General features: G+C 52.1%; 1 protein-coding gene across 1 annotated transcript in view; it reads right to left on the reverse strand.

The window, feature by feature from the left end:
• EFCAB6 (EF-hand calcium binding domain 6) overlaps window positions 1-18,565 on the reverse strand; it is a gene marked incomplete at its 3' end in the record, with an annotated part of 193,435 nt that overhangs the window by 161,729 nt on the left and 13,141 nt on the right. Inside the window, exon 4 of the mRNA XM_081310868.1 lies at window positions 12,749-12,815. Coding sequence (XP_081166994.1) covers window positions 12,749-12,815 — 67 coding nt within the window. The remainder of the gene's footprint in view (window positions 1-12,748; window positions 12,816-18,565) is intronic.

Consider the following 18,565-nt stretch of genomic DNA (forward strand, 5'->3'; position numbering starts at 1 on the left):
TTGGTGACCAGCACCCTCCCTGCCTGTCTCTGCCCCTCCTGTCTTCCCTGTCTGCACCTTCAGTCTGCCACCTTTGGGGAAGAGTGTTCACAGGCCAAATCCACCGGCAGAGAGGCCCGTGTTAGTTTTTCATTGCTGTGACCCAAACGCCTGACCAGAAATTTTAGCGAGGAAAAGTTCATTTGGGGTTCATAATTTCAGAGGCTCATCCCCCTCTGGGTCCAAGGTGAGGCAGAACATCATGGGGAAGGGTGTGGCAAGAGCACCGCTCAGCTCATGGGCGCCCGAAGCAGAGAGATAAAGGGAGGAAGGGGCTGCAGGGACCATGACCCCTCTCGGAAATCCCGAGATGGTGATGCATCAAACTGTGAGACCCGGAAATCAAAAGATGCCAGTAACATGGAGGGTCTACCCAGGCAAGCTGCTGGCCGTGGAGACAGCCAGCCCAAGACAGAGGCCACGGGATTGTGCGCAGCAGCAGCAGCAAGGCCCAAGGGGCAGGCCTCCCCAGCCCTGTGGAGAGCTCTTGCAGGCAGCCCTGTGTCCTAGAAGCTGCACAGAGACTATGGGACCTGTGTGCCTGCTGGGTCTCAGTCTCGTTTTGGCCCTCCCTTCTTCCTATGCCCCATTCCTCCCTTTGGGGATGGAGTGTTTACTTCGAGCTGCTGTATCTTGGGTATATGTAAGATGCTTTTGATATATACACCACCTGCCCCCCTTCTTCAGTCACATCCACCTGCCCACAGCGACCACCCAGTCAGCCCATTCCAACTAGGAGGGATGATGATTGGGCTGCAGCTCTCACAACCCCATCACTTCGCCTCTGAACACTCCTGCATTAACAGGGCTCTCAGGACACCTCACATCCAAACCAGCACAGGGGCTGGTGCACAGTTGACAGAGGGCCACTGTTTCTTGTTTCTTCCAAGTCCAATGTGTGTCTCAGAGAAGAAAACGGGTCTCACTCTGTGACTGCCCAGAGGGCAGCCTGAGAGAGCTGACGCCGTCACCTGGCATCAGCACCTGTGGTGACCTGGCCATCCTATCCAGGTGCGACAGACCACTGCCCACACCTGATTTTGTACACCTGCCAGCTAAGAATGGGTCTGACATTTTTAACTGGCTGGAAGAAAACAAAAGAATAGCACTTCATGACATGTGAAAGTTATGGGAGTTTCAGATTTCAGTATCTGTAAATAGATTTTATTGGCATGCAGCCACACCCCTCATTTACATATTGCCTGGGCGCTTTCCCCTTCCAGGGCAGAGTGGGGGGCTGAACAGACCCTCGCAGCAGAGACCAGGCAGTTGGCTCCTGGCCCTTTAGAGCAGGTTCGCTGGCCCATGTCGTCCCCCCTCCCACAGGTGTCTGAGTGGGTGGGGACATTTCCGGGGAGATTCTGTGCACAAACACAAGGAAGAGCACTGAGGATCTAAAGAGAACCCTCAATGATAACCAGTTGTGACATTGAATTAAATGTGCAGAGCCAGGAAATCAGCCAGCTTCCTAAAGAAGCTGCCGCAGTGTTTCCCTACTGCCTGCCTTTCCCTCCTGGCCCCGCCCCGCAATCCCCTCTCTGGACCCTGCCAGTGCTGGGCTGGAGTGGGCGCTCCCTGGCCTGTCTCCCACTGCACTCGATCTTGTCCCCCTTCCCCCGCTGTGCCACACCTGATCCTCCCTATAACCTGACCCCACCCTCCCCACCGAGCCCTCACCGCAGCCCCTGGAAGCCCTGCAGGATCTGACCCTCTCCAACCCTTGGAACCATGATCTGGGAAGATGCTCCAGCTGGGGAATGAGGGATGAGGCCAGCCACCTGGAGAAGGGACCAGAGCAGGGACAGACCTAACACCAGGTTCTTCGGTCAAGAGACCCAGGCCTGGCACAGCGGAGAGGGGTTTCAAGTTCTGAATGTACTTCGTGAACCGAAGCCCCGTCAGCTGACTCTTAAAGCAAGCAAAGGCCAGTTTCACACGGGCGAGAAGTGAAACAAGTGACTTCTCAAATACAGATGGTCACTTTTTAAAACCCAACAGGAGCAAAATCTAAAATATCCCCAAGATTGATTGAGACGGAGGCAGAATCATAAATGCCACCACAGGAAGCACTGACCACCTGTCCTCGAAGACTGCAGCTGGGCACGGACGTGCAGGCCTCCTCTCAGGCTCTGGCCTCCCGGTAAAGCCCAGGAGAACGCGTGGCTGCAGCCTCCCTCAGGCAACCCCTGTGCCAACCACTCCTTGCGCTCCCCCAGAGACCTGGACCACGCAGCTCAGAAAGAGGCTCTGGAAGCCCAGCTCCACCCTCTGATGCAGGGGAATCTTGGGAAAGTGACACAGTTCCTCAAAACTTCAGTTCCTCACATGTGGAGTGGGAATGAATAAGAGCACGGAACACGTCCGGTCAATGCTGCTGTCCTGGGGACCACTGACTGGGTCAACAGCTGAGCACAGTTCCAAACAACCACGCACCCTGTCGGAGAACGGTAATTGGCTGAACCGGCAGCACTGGACCCAGCCCCTCCTCCTCCTCCCCACTGCCCCTCTGCCCAGCTGAGGGAACAGAGGCCAGACAGGGAGGAAGGTCTTGCATCAGGCAGGAGTCAGGGCCAAGAACAGGGCCTGCATCCAGGAGCAACTGCTGAGTAGAAGGATGGATGGTTGCACGGACGGATGGATACATAATTGATGGATGGTTGAACAGGTGATGGATGATGGACAGATGGACAATGAGTGGAAGGACAGACTGATAGAGGATGGATGGATGGATGATGGTGGGTGGCTGGATGGACAGATGGATGAAGGATGGAAGGACGGATGGATGGTGGATGACGGATGGATGATGCTGTGTAGATGGATGGGTGGGCAGAGGGGTGAACTTGAGGGAGACTTAGAACTGCATAGGCAGTTGGGCAAGATGACAAAGGAGGAAGTCAGGGGCAGGTCCAGACAGTAAGAGAACAAAGAGTCCCCCAATAAAGTACTCGTGGACATGAGGAGGGGACCCAATCAAGTACACTTCCATAACAAATTGACTGATGGATATTGGAGGGATGGGTATGTAGGTAGGCAGATGGGTGGTGGGTGGATTGGATACACAGAGGGATGACGGAATGGATGGGTAGATAGATGGACAGGGGTGGACGAATGGATGATGGATGCCGTGACTGCAGCATTCACAGGGAAGAAGTGCAGGTAAGCCAGGAAAGCCCTTGTATAGCAGGATAGGTACCTGCAGGAAGGTCAGTGGACTCAGTGATCTGCTCTGTGCCTTGCTGGTGGAGGAACCGAGAATCTGACAGCAGAGCGAATGGGGCCAATTAAAGCAGTTCTGCCAGCAAGGACAAGACGTGAATTTTCCATGCGTTGCAAAGACACCAAGAGAGGTAGAAAACGTGAGTTTTCCTGTTCCCAAAGGGCTGCTCATAGGTGAGAGGACCTGGCAGCACAAGGATGTGAAGGAGGCCAGCTGGTGTGGGAGTGAGGAGGCCCAGACAGGAAACCAGAGTTCAGAGGCCACAGGCACTGTCCCCATAAGCTCCCTGTGTGCTGGGAGACAGTGGACTTCACCTACTGCCCCCTGCTGAGGGAGGGAGAGGCACGCTCTCTGCCCCCCCCCCCACAGGCCCCAGAACTTGCAGAAGGAGGCAGGACCAGGAGAGGAGGCCTAGCCACACCCCGGCGGGCGGGCTCCAGAGCCTAGGACGTGGAGCTCGCTGGGATCCAGGCTTCAAGCTGGCCTGTCCTGGGCTGGCCTCCACCTGCATGTGACAGGAAGCCTGAGACCTGCCTGAGCCCTCCCTGAGGTCACGTGAGGTGAGCGGCATGGGGAGGAAGATCACGGGTCCCCACTGGGCTCGGTGGCTCAATAAACCGCCCGTGGTGCGCGTTATCCTCACTCCGTGGTTCTTTGTTTAAAATTCTTTTTATAGCACTTGGAGCTACAGGAAGGAACGCTGTGAGCCCAAAGAAATGGGACCACCCAGACTTAAAGGAAGAGGCGCAGAAGAGTTCTCAGCTGAGGTGGGAGGCTTCTCCAAGCCGCAGCGCAAGCGGCAAACTCACTCCCACCGCGTCGTCTCCTCTGGCGCCCACCTAGCCGCTGCCTGTCCACCGCCTCTCCTGGGCCCCCTTCTCCCTGCCTGGTTTCTGACAGAGCGCCCCCCCCCCCACCGGCCTGCAGACGGTGCCCCGGGAAGGCCTCAAGCCGACGTGGGGCCCGAGGAGCGCAGAGGAGTGGGGCAGGCCCTGCTGTCGGTCTGGCACCTTTCTGTCACCACCACAAAATCCATTTTAAATTTAAGAAGTAAAAATCTTAAATGAAACCATGAAAAAGGATTTCTCTTACAATAAACACATCAATGCTCATTTTCCTTATTATTCTACTTTTGGCTATTTTGTATAAAATCTTTAATTAAAGTTTTTCTTTGAAATTGTCATTATCAACCCAGAAGAAAGAAGGGGGAAAAGAACAACACAGCTGTGCAGATATGGAGCACTATTCAGGACTAAATGAACTGGAACGAAATAAGTAGCTTGACTGCTATGTTCTTCGTGTTGGCTCGGTATTCTCAATAGCACAGTCTAACTTGTCACTTTATATCGATTCCATCTGTTTACACTCTGCAGAGTATTGGCTTCCTACCGTGAACATTTCCTATTTACCAGCTGGTAGAGATGAGCCAAACCAGATAGGAAAAAATTAGACCACATTCAGTACCTCATAAACACAGACTTTCGATTCAGGGACATGGGGGAAGTGTGGTGGCCGGGCACTGCTCACCTTTAACAAAGGCTTCCGCTTCCTGCGAGCGCCCTCCCTGCTCTGGTGCTCTCCCCAGCAGGCCAAGGACTGTGCATTTATTCCTGAACATATGCACACCCTGTCTCCACCAGAAACTGAACAAGCTTCCATGAAAAGACATCCAACTGAGCTCCATGGGGAGAGAGAAGGGAGCCGGAAACAACAAACTAAAGGGACCCAAAAGGCATAGTGGGATGGTGGAGCAGACCGAGGGAGGCCTGCTGTCGTCCACTCCAGAGGCATGACAACCTCCCCCTGCACTGGATTTTCATTTTCAAAATGCTGACTTGCAACGTCTAGCTTCAAAGAGTGCTGGTGAGAGACGCTAGCTGCCATGGAACTTGTGACACAGCCCTAAAGCAGCCCCAGCCTACTACCAGGGGGCTCAAAAAGGGGGCCAGATCTGTGAGAAACCTTCCTGCCTCCCCTCTCTTCCTCACCCACCCACACTCCCTGGAGGCCAGCCGTGCCCAGGCACAGGTGAGGAGTACTGGAGCCCCGAGACCCAGACCCAGCTCACTCTGGGAGAGCCCCTCACTAGGAGGCACTTGTCGAGAAGGTCAAGGGCTGCCACCCTGCCTGCCATCCTGCCTGGCACCCCGCTCTTTGTTTGAACATCATGGGAGAAGGTCCTGCTTTGAGAAAGCCAGCAAATCCAAAAGGACTGCCCCAGGGAAGTGGAAAGTCTCTAAGACTGGACCAGTGGGAGTGCCACATGTTACTATGGCACTTTACCAGGATCCAAGTAGGTCACAGGCCACCCAACCCGAGAACTAGATCAGAATCACGATAAAAATAGAGAGGGATAGGGCCTGTCATCTACCTCCTCCAGCCTGTCCCAAAGAGGCTTTCTTCCAGGGCCAGTTCCTCTGGATACTGATGAGCACTAAACAAATTATAGAAAGGCTTCCAGAACATTCCATCTCTCCACAATGGCTTCCCCTGAGCCCTCATGGCACCACATTCACTAGGACCCACTTTCTAGTATGGGGACCTGAACAGCTGGGACCTGGACGGCAGAATATGGCACAGGTTTGGGGAGGAAGATTCTAAGTTCACTCAGGCACACAAGGCAGAAGTACCTTGCGTCCCCTTCTCCCACAGTGACATTTTTCCTCTTGGAAACCACCTGCCCTGTGTTTCCTTGCCTTCCTGCCTTCTGATCACTTGTTAATTCCAGTACTTGATGAGCCCCTAGTAGCCCTGTAAGTGCAAACTGCAGGGACCCCCCTTCCCCCTAGGCTAGGCTGGACCCACCGTCCCCTGCAGCACGCCCAGTGGCCAGGGGCGCTGCCTTCCTCTTGCACACTGCATTTACTCTCCACATCACTCAACCGACCTGTGTGGAGCTACACGCTGACCACGGTGATGCGCCATAAATGAGCAAGATGTGGACCCAGTGTAACTTACTGCGCACGCCTGTGCTCGCACACTGACTCAGGTTGCTGGAGGACAGGGATCAGCCGCCCTGTGTCCCCTACGCTAGTGGTGCTCAGCTAAATAAGGCAGGCTGATGATGAGGATAGGAGGGGAGTGGCCTGAGGCCTGAAGCAGGCGATGCCTCATTGCGCCACTCACGGCACCCCCACATACCTCCTTGCTCAGGTCGGGGGGTCTCTCAGACCTTCAAGGCCTCCTCCTCCCTGCCCCAGGCCCCGGGAGGAATGAAGCCTCCAAACACCTTCTCCTGCAGACTGCCTTTCACATGGGGTCTGTCCTAACCTTCCTTGAAAAACAGTAAGTCTCCTCAGAAGAGGCGCGGGGCTCATCTCCTGCCCATGCCCCGCCAATGCCCACCTCCATGTGCCTCTCTGGTGCCACACTGTAACCCTACGAGCTACCCCGCACCTCTTCCCCTAAACACCATGGAAGTTCCACTGGTGGGAACCTACCCACGCCCAATCGTAGGCTCCCACCCACGCTTCTCCTCAAGCTGTCCCTGCCTGTTCCAAGCGACGGGAACTGTCTACGAAACTATTCATCTGAAAAGTGTCTGTGTATCAGGTGCTGGAGCCGTTCAAGGTACAACAGTCACACAGTGAGCAAGACAGAGAAGGCGCCCGCGACCAGGAGTCACGTCCCACGCGTAAACAAGCAAACAAACAAACCTCCATGTTCAAAGTGCCAAGGAATGTATGCAGTGGTGCTGGGAAGTCCAAGGTCCTCTGTCTGAGAGCTCTCCCAGGCACGGTGCCACCCGCCGGAGGCTCGCCGGCAGCTTTCTCCAAGTGCAGCTAAAGCCATAGGCGTGGTCACTGAGGGGCCTGAGGACAGCCGTCCTGTGAGTGCAAACCAGATGGAAGGGGCACGAGAGGGAACAGGAAACCCAGGTGAGCGGAGACTGAGAAAGCACCTCCAGAGGACAGTGGCTTAGGCTGTCACAGGGGCAGTGGGATGGAGAGAAATGGCCAGGACGCAGAGACAGGACTTGCAGCTGGACATGGCAGAGTGGGCCTGGAGGGGCGGGTCAGCCTCTGGGCTTTGCTTGAGTAAGTGCTGAGTGGGAGGTGGCAGGGAGGAGGAGGCCTGGGCTGGGCAGGAGAGGAGCAGCAGTCACCTGGCCCATGGGGCTCGTCAGCATCAGCCTCTCACCACGCCCTCTGGGACTTTATGCTGAACACTGTCATTTCACTCTCCTCCATGAGGACTCACACCCCCCTCCAAGTGCAAACTCCCCCTAGTCCCTCAGATGACTTCCACGCCTGGCACTACGATGGGTTCACTTTGTCTTTATTCTCACGCAGGTCCCAATGGTACTGCAATGCCCCTTCCCAATTTCACAGGGAAGAAGCAGTCTCCTGGGACGCCCACTTGCTGGGGTCACTCAGACACATGTGCGGGCCAGCCAGGGCCGGGGGAGCTCTAGGCTGTACCCTGACACCACTGTTTCGGACATTGATCCCACAGGCTGTGTCTGTGCTATTAATTTGCCATGTGCAGATAAACTTAGTCTGAAATAACTACAAACTCCGTAGCAGGATCTTTGCTGTGGTTTCCTCATGAAGGCTTTAGTAAGCAAATTAATAATAGAGCAACCAAAAATATGTCCTAGGATAGAACTATTTTCAACATAATTTTTTGTGTGTGCAATGGCAACTGATTGTTTTATGGTGTGAGATTCTCTAGATCAAAATGTAAGCACTACTCTTCATTTAGCTGCACAGAGACACACTGAGAAAAGCTGTGACATTATTAATCACCATCCTGGGTGTGATTGACAGGCTTTTGTGTGGGGAGGAAGAAGTGCCTCAGATACAATCTGTCCCAACAGCTCTGTGATATGCTAACATTTCCTTCAGCTGAGAGAGGAGATGTGTCCAAATACCTGCTGCAACAGGTAAGTCATACCCGTGCACTGGTGCAGAGCCGAGGAAACTCCAGTCAACCAAAAGCCTGGAGGTGGCTGGGTCTGGCCTGGCCTTTTTATCAGGCAAAGTCCGCCTTCCCATATTCCTGAACTCAGATGTGGCGTTGCCACGTTAGGCATGTTTAAGAAATGGTGGTATTCTAACAACTGTTTCTCTGTTTCCTCTCAGTAATGTTTTAGATTTCTTCTTTTAAAGGACGTCCCCCTGTCTCAGACAATGAACCCATTACTTCTGTCCCTTCTCCATGAGGCCCTTACAGAGCAAGCAAGCGACTTAGCACCTGTAATGTTTTACTCTCTGCTTCTGACATGGCTAAGGCTGCATCTATTAGACTCCAAGGCACCACAGCAATCCCAGGAAACCTGAGTGGACGGCCCGGTGTCCGACAGGCGCTAGCCACAGCTGGCCAGGTGGACCACGTGTTCCCCCACCCAACGCCCGAGCCTGCCACTTCTTTCCTTTTGAGTCCCCAGACCTGGAGGGTGACTGTGGGAGAGCTCACAGCCTGGGCTCTGCTTGTTCTTACGCTTCTTTAACTCAACTCTACATTCCTGAAGTCCAGCCCTCAACTGAGAATACTGCTCTGTGTGCAGTAGGGGGAGGGACGGGCTGTGACATTTACAACGCAGAGTGTCCTCATGGGTCACCGGGCTCCCTTTCCCCACAGTCCCTGCGCATGGCCTGCCATCAGCACCCAGGAGGGCGGGGCTCCCTTCCTTCACTTCCGCCTTCCCGGGTGTGGGAGCGTCGGTGACAGAACAGGCACCTGGCAACGCGCTGGAGCCTGGCTTCCGTCGTCCCTTTGTCCCCTGGCAGATTCCTCACCTTGGGGATGTGAGCAGTGAAGTCCAAGGTGCCACACTGGCCACCACCCCAGGATGGAGCTGGGGCTCCTCAGGGCAGACGGGTACAAAGGAGATGCAGAGGGGGAGCCACGCAGGGCAGGAGGCCCGCAAGAGATGCCAACGTGCCCTGGCACCCCCTGCAGCAGAGTCTCCCCAGAAATGACTAACAAAGATGACCCTGTGGTTGGAACAAGCAGCTCCTCTCACTCACGGGCGACGGCAGGGACAGCTGCTCTCTGAGGTGAGGAGGGTCTGCCCATGGGCACGACAAGCTGACACACGTGCTGGGGCAGAGTCGGCCTCGACGCCTTCCCTGGACAGGCTCTAGAGTGGTCCAGCGGTTCAGGCAAGGACGCCGGAGCCAGGCTACCAAGCTGGACGCAGCTCCCGCCCCTGTCAGCTGTGGGCCTGGGCCGCGCTCTGCCTCTCTTCTCTGCTGGGCCAATGCGAGCCGCTGGGGCGCTGGCTTCGTGGTTTCCTTTGGGAACTCAGTGACTTCATACAGCAAAGCACTTAGAAGAGCCAGGGCTCAGCCCGTGCTGGCTGCCATTGTTGCTAGAGCCGGCAGAATCCATTCCATGGTGAAGGCTCAGTGGCCTAGAGGGCCCAGGCTGGCTGACGCAGATGCTGCTGGACACTGTCCCGACCTTTTGCCCTCACCCTCTCCTTTCCAAAAAGCCTTCCATTTTCCATTTGTTCAGACATCCACCCTCCTTGGTGGCATTGTGCTTCCCACGAGGGGACCCAGCGCCATACCAGGGGACACCAGGGTGGGTCCAGGCTGCTCGCAGAGTCCAGAAAGCTGCCAGGGTGCCTGGTTCTCACTAGCTCCCTCTGTCTGCTCTGGTGGAGCAGAGACCAGTTCTGATGCCAGCGATCCACGAGGCATGGGCACACGCAGGCTGGGAGACAGGAGAAGCTTCCCTTGTTATAAGGAGTCACACTGGGAGAAGCAGCACATTGGGAAAAAACAGATGTTGATGTATCTGCGTGTCTCACTTGGAAAGGTGGCAGCCCCTGGGTGAATGGAGGAGGGACAGGTTAGTCACCCCTGGACCCATACTCCCTACTGAGCCCTTCTCGGGTAAGATGAGGTTCGTATGTCAGAGGCAATGCAGCGGAAGCCTTCTGTTCTCATGAGGAAGGACTACACACCTCGGTGGCCACAGCGGGGGGGCCTGGTGGCAGGTACAGCCAGCACAGGACGGTCTGGCAAAGAAAACCAGCTACACTAATCACGGTGAAGGGCACTGACATTTATGGAGCACCTACTGTATGCCAGGGACTTCACCTGTATTCTTCTCATTCATTCTTATAGTAACCTGATTGGCAGGTTTTATTGTCAATCCCACCAGGGAGATGAGGAAACTCAGGACTGCAAAGTGAGTCAGAAAGCAGCCAGGTGCCTGATTCTCACTTGCTCCTTCTGTCCCCAGCGCCCTGGGTGTAAGAGCCTGGTGGAGCAGAGCTCAGGAACCAGTCCAGGAGATGCCTGGTGGGGAGCCAAAGGGCAGCATGGGGTCAGGTTTATGACCAAAATGAAAAGCAAGGGCCAGAGTGAGGGCCAGTGAGGCTCGGGCAGGACTCAGGGTGACAGACAGCTGAGGGGAACCTAGGTGCAAACACCAGAACCGGGACCAGGTAGAGCGCGAGGAGGACTCCGGAGCCCTCGTGGGAGCAGACTGGCCCCGAAGCCACACAGCACAGACGCTGACGGTGGAGACAAGGCGTGGAGGCCATGCACCCTGCAGGAGGGGATGAGGTGCAGGAAGCCAAGGGTCACCTGGGCCAGGGGCCTTGGTGTGAACACACGCAGGAGGCCGAGCACTGGGAGGAGGGGGCGAGAAGCAGCCGCCAGACCTCGCTCTCCACACAAGAGCACTCGGGAAGCACGAGGAGGGCTGTCAACTTGGGGTCCTACCTCAGGCGACTTGGTGGCCCAAGATTAGTCCCCACGAGCATCCACAGGTCTGGCACCCCAGATGCAGAGAGCCCTGTGGATGGACAGCTGAAGTAACAAACGTCCTTTTACCCCCAAAGCGACCGGCAGCCATCCCTGATGGCAGAGAAGTGGGCAGCGCCACTGTCCTCCTGGGTCTCCCTGGCTCCAGTAGGAGCGTGAGGCCGCTGAGGCCCGGCGTGTGACCTGGACGCAGGCAGACACCCAGGTGCACGTGTGGCTGCTATGGGCGCTGGGCAGTTCTGCCCCTACTTCCCAGGAAGCTGGACTCCAAGCAGGACCATGGCGGGCGGCACGTCCCCAGGGTCCGGGTGCTCATTATTGGGTGTGTCACACCACAACAGCCCTCCAGGGTGGGCACTGACACTCAGGAAATCCCAGACAAGGGCCTGGCCAGAAGATGGCAGAGCCAAGGTGGACCAGGTCTGCCTGTGTCCTAGGCGCTCAGTCGGGCTGGTCCCACCCGCCTGCCCAGAGCCAGCCGTGGGCAGAGCCAGGGCTGTCGTCGATGCCCATTAGAAAACAGGACAGAGGACGGCTCTGCCCCGGGCTGTGTGCTCTCTCTCTAGTCCTCCCCGCAGCCCCTCACTGCGCAGGAAGTGGGCCTGGACCCGCATTGGTTTAGATTCACTCTTCCTCTCGGGAAGAACTTCTACGGAATAGAAAGGGGATTAAAGAAAGGTCTGGAGGGCAAGATGGTCAGCACAGCCCAGTGACTGACACTCCTGGCCCTGTCCACTTGCTCCACGCCGTGCCACCCCCGTCACTGACCCACAACAATATCTGTGCTGCTCTGGTGACCGTCCAGGAGTATTTCATGATTAACACAGTTTACTCAGAGACAAAGAAAAGACTATACCAAAAATACCAACCCTGTTACGCGTTTCTTACAGAATGATCAACGGGCCTCAGAGAAGAGCATGGTTCTGCCAGGGTTCCGACAACCAACTGTATGCCGACATAATGAAGCAGGTTTTTAGGAACACATAACGCTATGAAATTATCACATTCAGATGAATTGTCTGGTGGTACTGTCCCAGCCAGGGAGCTTGAAGCAAACATTTTGTGGATCTCTGGTTATTTTTGATTTTGAAATGTATGAAAGTCTCGGAAGAGTTCAAAAAAGAAAGAAAATTTGTCACATTTCAAACCAACATATTGCATCAAGTAAATTAAACCACGATTCTCAAACTGCTCGTCTAACTGACAGCTCAAATGCATTTTAAAAAGTCGTCCGATTCCAAGCCCTGCTGACATTACCATCTCCTCCCCTCTCTCTCTGGGCTCAGTGAAACCCAACCACAATCAGCAAATAGGAGGGAAGCCACATGCTGTCCCCCAACACGCCACAACTCTTGTGGCTAAATCACTCGATACTTTATACATAGCACTTGGAGTTTGGTTATTTTTACCCTGCCACTCTTGATTGGCATCTACTGCCAAAAAGCAGTCGTTTTCTCTGTCTAAAGAAAAACCTGCTCAGTTTTACACAAAAACAGAAAAGGCAGCTCTACTCATAAAAATCCAAAGTTAATACAAAAGTAATTAATATTCCAGGACTTCTGCTGGTGTCACTCACGGAGGAGATGCTATTGAGGCGAGCAAAGTCGCAGAACGCAAGCTTTCACGTCGCTCTTCTAAGATCTAGTCAGTCAGGCGGCTTTGATGTGTGAACCTGATGACAGACAGGCTGCGGCTCACCCACCACCCACCGTGGCTAACAGCTGCTGCTGACTAGGGCTGGGGACGCCTTCTAGAAGATCCCCGTTACCTTTTCTCCGACTTGGACTTCAAGATCTTTTAGTGTCCGGTAGCAATTTGCTTCACTCACACCTCCCCTTCAAGATAAAGATAAAACAAAAAAATCTTTGTTAAATATGTTTTGACCAAACAAATGCTTGCACAGGACCTGCAGAGATCAAGACGCTGTTTTAAAGCGCTAGGTATGTCTTGCATGTTGCCACCTGCAGGGGTGTGAACTCGGCAGCGTCGGCTTCCCTGTGCCTCAGTGACCTCATCTGTAAAGGATGCTGCTCAGGGGTGGGGACAAAGCCATCACAGCTGACACCTAAAGGACACTTACGTGTATCAAGCCACATCTCATTTTACCCTGATGACGGCTCTCTGGGCCGGGGACCTTTAGCACCCTGACTTTACAGACCAAGACACAGGTGACATGTGGGCACCAGAGGCACCCTGTGCAGACCCCCTCCTGCCCCTCTGCTGCAGCACTTGGTCCTGGCCACATGGGGCTCCTGCCCATTCTGCGCACCGTGGCCACTCTGTGAAGGGCTTTAGGGCGACGTGTGCCACACAGCCCTCCAGCTCCTGTTGACCTGCACCTGTGTGTTTTCCAGGTAGCCACGGCCATTCAGAGCCCTCTCTGGACAGACAGAGGCTGGGGACGGAGTGGAGGGAGCACTCAGGCTCCTGCCCCTCACAGGGTTTGCCCTGTGCCTCCCACACACTGGGTCCAGGCAGAGCTGGTGAGCAGGACACCCTCCCTTCTGGTGACAGCAGCCAAGGAGAAGTGACCAGTAACAAGTAAACAGCTGGACTAACGGTGGGTGTCACCAAGAGAATAACGGTGGCGGGACAAGCTGCAGGTGGGGAAGATGGCACGCCCTTGCATGAGCGGGCAGCAGCAGGTCTCTACAAGCTGAGTGGCGATGCTGCTGCCCAGGCAAAGCCAAGGGAGACACAGCCAGCACGGAGTCCCGGGGCAGTGAGGCCAAGGAGGCCAGAGCTGATGGGCAGGGCAGAGAGGTGGAGGCTGATTCAGAGGCAGACACTGCCAGAAAGGGTCTAGTAAGGAATCTGGACTTCAAGCCGAGGACAAAGGGAAGCCACTAGAGCATTGAAGCAGAAATTAACTTCATTTCCAGAGGAGGAAAGGCAAGCTTGGAGGTTCAGCTCTGTGCCCAAGCTACAGACAGGACTGGTCAGTGATCCAAGTCTGATGATACCGTCAGAGGGAACGGGAATGCTTTAATCTTGTTTTTTTTTTTTTTTTAAGAGAGAGTGATAGAGAGAGAGAGAGAGAGAGAGAGAGAGAGAGAGAGAGAGAGAGAGAGAGAATTTTTTTAATATTTATTTTTTAGTTCTCGGCGAACACAACATCTTTGTATGTGGTGCTGAGGATCAAACCCGGGCCGCACGCATGCCAGGCGAGCGCGCTACCGCTTGAGCCACATCCCCAGCCCCTTAATCTTGTTTTAATGATGAATCAATAGACAGGAAACACCGTAACACGTTTAAAAGCTAAAGAGTCAACAAACGCAGTGCACCCACCATCCAGCTGAGGAAGTGGACAGACACAGGCCGCAGCCCAGTCCCTGGCCCAGGCTGGGCCAGGCCCCATGCAGGCCGACTGCTCTCCTGCTGCCGTGGCTGCTCTCCCTCGCGGCTGTTCCCTGCCTGTGCCTGCCCCAGCGACTGTCCCAGGCTGTGCTTCAGGAGAACCCGACCAGCCGCCGTCCGGGCCGCATGGGACTTACTGGCACTGGTTTTCTGTGGGTTGGTGCTGAATGATGTGTCTTTTTTGATGCTTTCACTTTTGACCTTCTATGTGCTAATGCGTAGGTTTTTCTCTTACTGAATTTTTCTGTTTGTTACTTCATCAGATGATCTTTGTCTTTGAAGCAGAGCATTTACTATAATTGTTTGAATATTCAAACCTATTTTCCTGAAATTAATTACCCCTCTCTTTTGTTCTGCCTTTGTAGTATCACTTTTCCCTCTTTCTTTCTTTCCTTTTTATCCACTTATTAATGTATTTTTACTTTTGAAAAAGCCAGTAGTTGAAATTTTAAGTAGTTTAATAGTCTCTGTCTTTTTGAATTATTTAATCCTTTTATGTTTAATGCAATTATATAATGTGCATATGGTGTAGGTCTGTAAATTTTCTTTGTGTGCTTTATTTACCCTACCTGGTCTAGGTTATTCTTTCTTTTCTTGCCTTTTTTTTTTTTTTTTTGATTGATTTTTTTAATCAGTTCATTTTTTTCCCTCTAACTACTGGGGAATTATACATTCTGTTTCTACTCTTTGGAAGTCATCCTAAAAATCACAATGTGCATATGTAACATTTCTATATGTAATCAATATTCCAATTTTCCTGTCAGCTAATAAATGGAATTTAGAAGACCTTAACTCAGCTTGTCTACTCTGAGCTTACTGTTGTCAGGTATTTTCATTCTGGACATTTTAACACACACCGAAAGTTCATGCCACTGTATACAGCCAATAATCATTTATATTCACCCCTAGGAAACCACATTCTTTGCTCTTTACTCCTAAAATCTCAGACCTTCCATCTGGGATCATTTTCCTTTCACCTCACTACCTCTCTTAGTTAAGATCTGCAGGAGATTAACTTTCTCAGTTTTTGTCTTAAAATGCATTTAACCCTCAAACTTTATTTCTTTAAATATTTCTTGCTGACTTTTATCAAGTCTCTAATCTCCATAAATTCAAAACAAGCCATCCATATTGAGTCGACCCTTAGTGGCACCAAATCCAAGGTGCCACCCAGCCGGCTCCCGTTGTTCTCCTGGATGCCCTTTCTGGTAGTTTCCCCAGCTCTTCTTTGTAGCAACAGCCTTTTCCTCTGCAAACCCTTCTTCTTGATAAAAGGGCTTCTTCTCTGCCCAGGCCACCTGCCCAGACTCAGCTCACGCAGGCTTGTTTCAAGCTCTGCCACTGCGGTCTCCTTTGACACTGGCGTCTCCGTGGCTGGCCTAGCAGAGAATCGCTGCCCTGCGTGTCTGTGTGGGGGAGTTCAGTTTCAGGACAATTATCAGATTCTTTAGCAAGTTCTATGGGACACTGTGGTGGGTCTTCTCACGCAGCACTTAGAAAGCCTCCTAAGACGTTTAAGATCTGTACTGACTGTGTCACACATGGAAGACGTTAGTCATTCTTGGTGGCATTAGCATGCCAAGTGCCCCATGGGTAATTTAGTACGCGGAGGTCACCCTCTTCATCCCATGTGGAAAAATGTTCTACGTGTCCATCAGAAGTGGATCTCAAAGGACACCTCAAAGGATGAATTTGCTCTTTCAGTAGATGATGTCTTGGGTGTTTCTGAAGCAGGGTTGATGATTCTGCAGTTGTCCTGTGTATGGGACACAATAACAGTCCCACATTTGCTCTCACACACTCAGGGGCAGAAGCTTTTTAAAAAATATCACTCCAGGTCAAAAACATTTTTAGAAGCAAAATGCCTGAATCTTCATGTTGCTTCTAACTCAGTCCACGGCCACCTACTCAGGGGTTTCCTCAGTATGGTGACTGTCACACACGGCCAGTTCTGGAAAGGCTGAGGTGGCCAGAGCAGAAGAAATGGCTTAACACTTGTGGGTGCTGTTCATTGTTTGCTGCCAACCACATCAAGTCTTGGCCAGTATAAAAGATGACCTCCGCAGCCATCCAGAGGGAAGTGCTGTGACCAGAGTAAGTCCCACACCACCGAGGCAGGGAATCTGAGCTGCAAGTCTGAGGAGTGTCCCGGAATTCAGCCCCTGTCTAGTGACTTCATGATTCAGTGACTGAAGAGGCTGATCCTTATATTTATACACTTGGTATGAAGAAATTATATAAGATCTGGTGAAAACGACCTGGTTTGAACACAGTAGGCAAAGGTGTCAGATGCTTCTATCTTTCCCAAGCACCGATGCTTCTTCACTTACAATGCAGTAATGTCCCATTAAATAGGCTGAAATAGCCCGAGTCAAAAAGTAAAAAATCATTTAATACAGTGCACCTGACTTACCTGAAACAACTCTAGCAGAGTATGAACTTCACCCTGTGATCATGGGCTGACTGCAGCCAAGGCTCCCCGTGCCCAGCATCATAAGAGAGCATAGTACTGCATATGTCTGGCCCAGGGGAAAACGAGGATTCCAAATGTGAAATGTGACTTCCACTGAACGTGTATCGTTTTCACACCATCATACAGTTGAAAAGTTATAGGTCAAACCATCCTAAGTCAGGAACTGTCTGCGCTCTGATCTCAGGAGATGAGCATACACTGTGGCAAGAAAAGGAGAGGGTCCCAGGGATCCCCCAGGAAAAACTTATTTTATTCTTACAAATATAGTACAGAATTTTGGATGGCAAACCTTTTATTCCAGCAGGTTAGAGACACCTTTCCACTGCCTCACAGCTCTCCCTGCCACCACTGAGGAGTCAGCTCAGACATCCCTCCTCTGAAGTCACTTTAGCTTCTCTTCTCACCGCCTTTGTCATTTTCCTCTGATGTTCTCAGTCTCACCATGATATATCTGGCTGGGCATTTATTTATCTGACTTGAGAGTCTCCGTCACTATTTTTCAAATATAATCCCTGCCTTATTTCTTTCTCTTTTATTGCTATGGTTAGAATGTCCCCTCCAAATCCAGGTGTTACAATATGGATATTAAGAAGTAGGCCTGTAAGAGGCGATCAGGCCACGAGGGCTCCTTCCTCGTGAAAGGGATTAGGTGCCCTTAAGGAGCTTCATCAGGGAAGTTGGTTCTCGATTTCCCTTCTGCCTTCCTCCATGTGAGGATGGAACTGGTGCCTTTATCTTGGACTTGCTGGCCTCCAGAATTAGGAGAAATAAGTTTCTTCTAAATTACCTGATCTTGGGTATTCTGTGATAGAAGAACAAATCAGACTAAGACTGATATCTTTCTGGAAATCCTGTCTTCCATGTCCCTTATAGTGAAGGTTCAGGGAGTCATATTTTGTATCTCTTTGTCGTTCTGTGGTGCACGCTGGATAATGTCTTCAGATTATCTTCCACTCCACAGATCCTCTTTTCAGCGTGTTTGAACCCACAATTTTCACTTACCCACTGAATTTTATATCTGTAATTATATTTTCATTATCAGAAGTTCCATTTTGTATCTCTTTACATCTTTGTTTTATTGCTTCTTCTTCACATTTTGAATTCATTCTTTCATTTCTTTAAACACATGAAAACTCTAGTTTTGGGTGCTGGGGACATAGCTCAGTTGGTGGAGTGCTTGTCCTGCATGCACAAGGGCCTGGGTTTGAGCCCCAGCACCCATAAAAAAGAAAAAAAAAAACTATAGTTTTAGATTAGGTATCGACATTTCCCATAGTTGAAGAGCCTGGAGACCTCATTCCCCTGGTGACTTTATCTCCTGGTCACCCGTCCTCATTCCTCATCTCTGTGTGTCTCTCAGCTCCTTTGTGTGCTCTCTTGTTACCTGGCACTTTTCAGAAACTCTTTGGGAGCTGGGTTGAAGATACATTCTTCTGCATACGCAGTGTATCATCACTTCTAAATTAACTTCTAGCCTTGAACTTTTCAAACCGCACAATTAACATTAATTGAAACACAGATGTGCATGAAACCCAATTATAATCACAACTTCTTCCCTACTCACTCAATACTGGTATTGAAGCAGGTAGGTTTAGCTGTTGCACCTAGTTTCCATGTTATGGTTTATCTGTACACAGGGTGCAGATGTCCCAGCTTCGGGTGAAGGGTTCCTGTGTTAGATTCCTCCACCCGGGGCAGCCCCCGGCCTCTTGTTTCCTTTACTTCAAGTGGCCAACAAAATGGAACACGTGAATT

Source organism: Spermophilus citellus (assembly GCF_964194105.1).
Source record: "Spermophilus citellus genome assembly, chromosome: 10".
NCBI classification, from domain to species: Eukaryota; Metazoa; Chordata; class Mammalia; order Rodentia; family Sciuridae; genus Spermophilus; species Spermophilus citellus.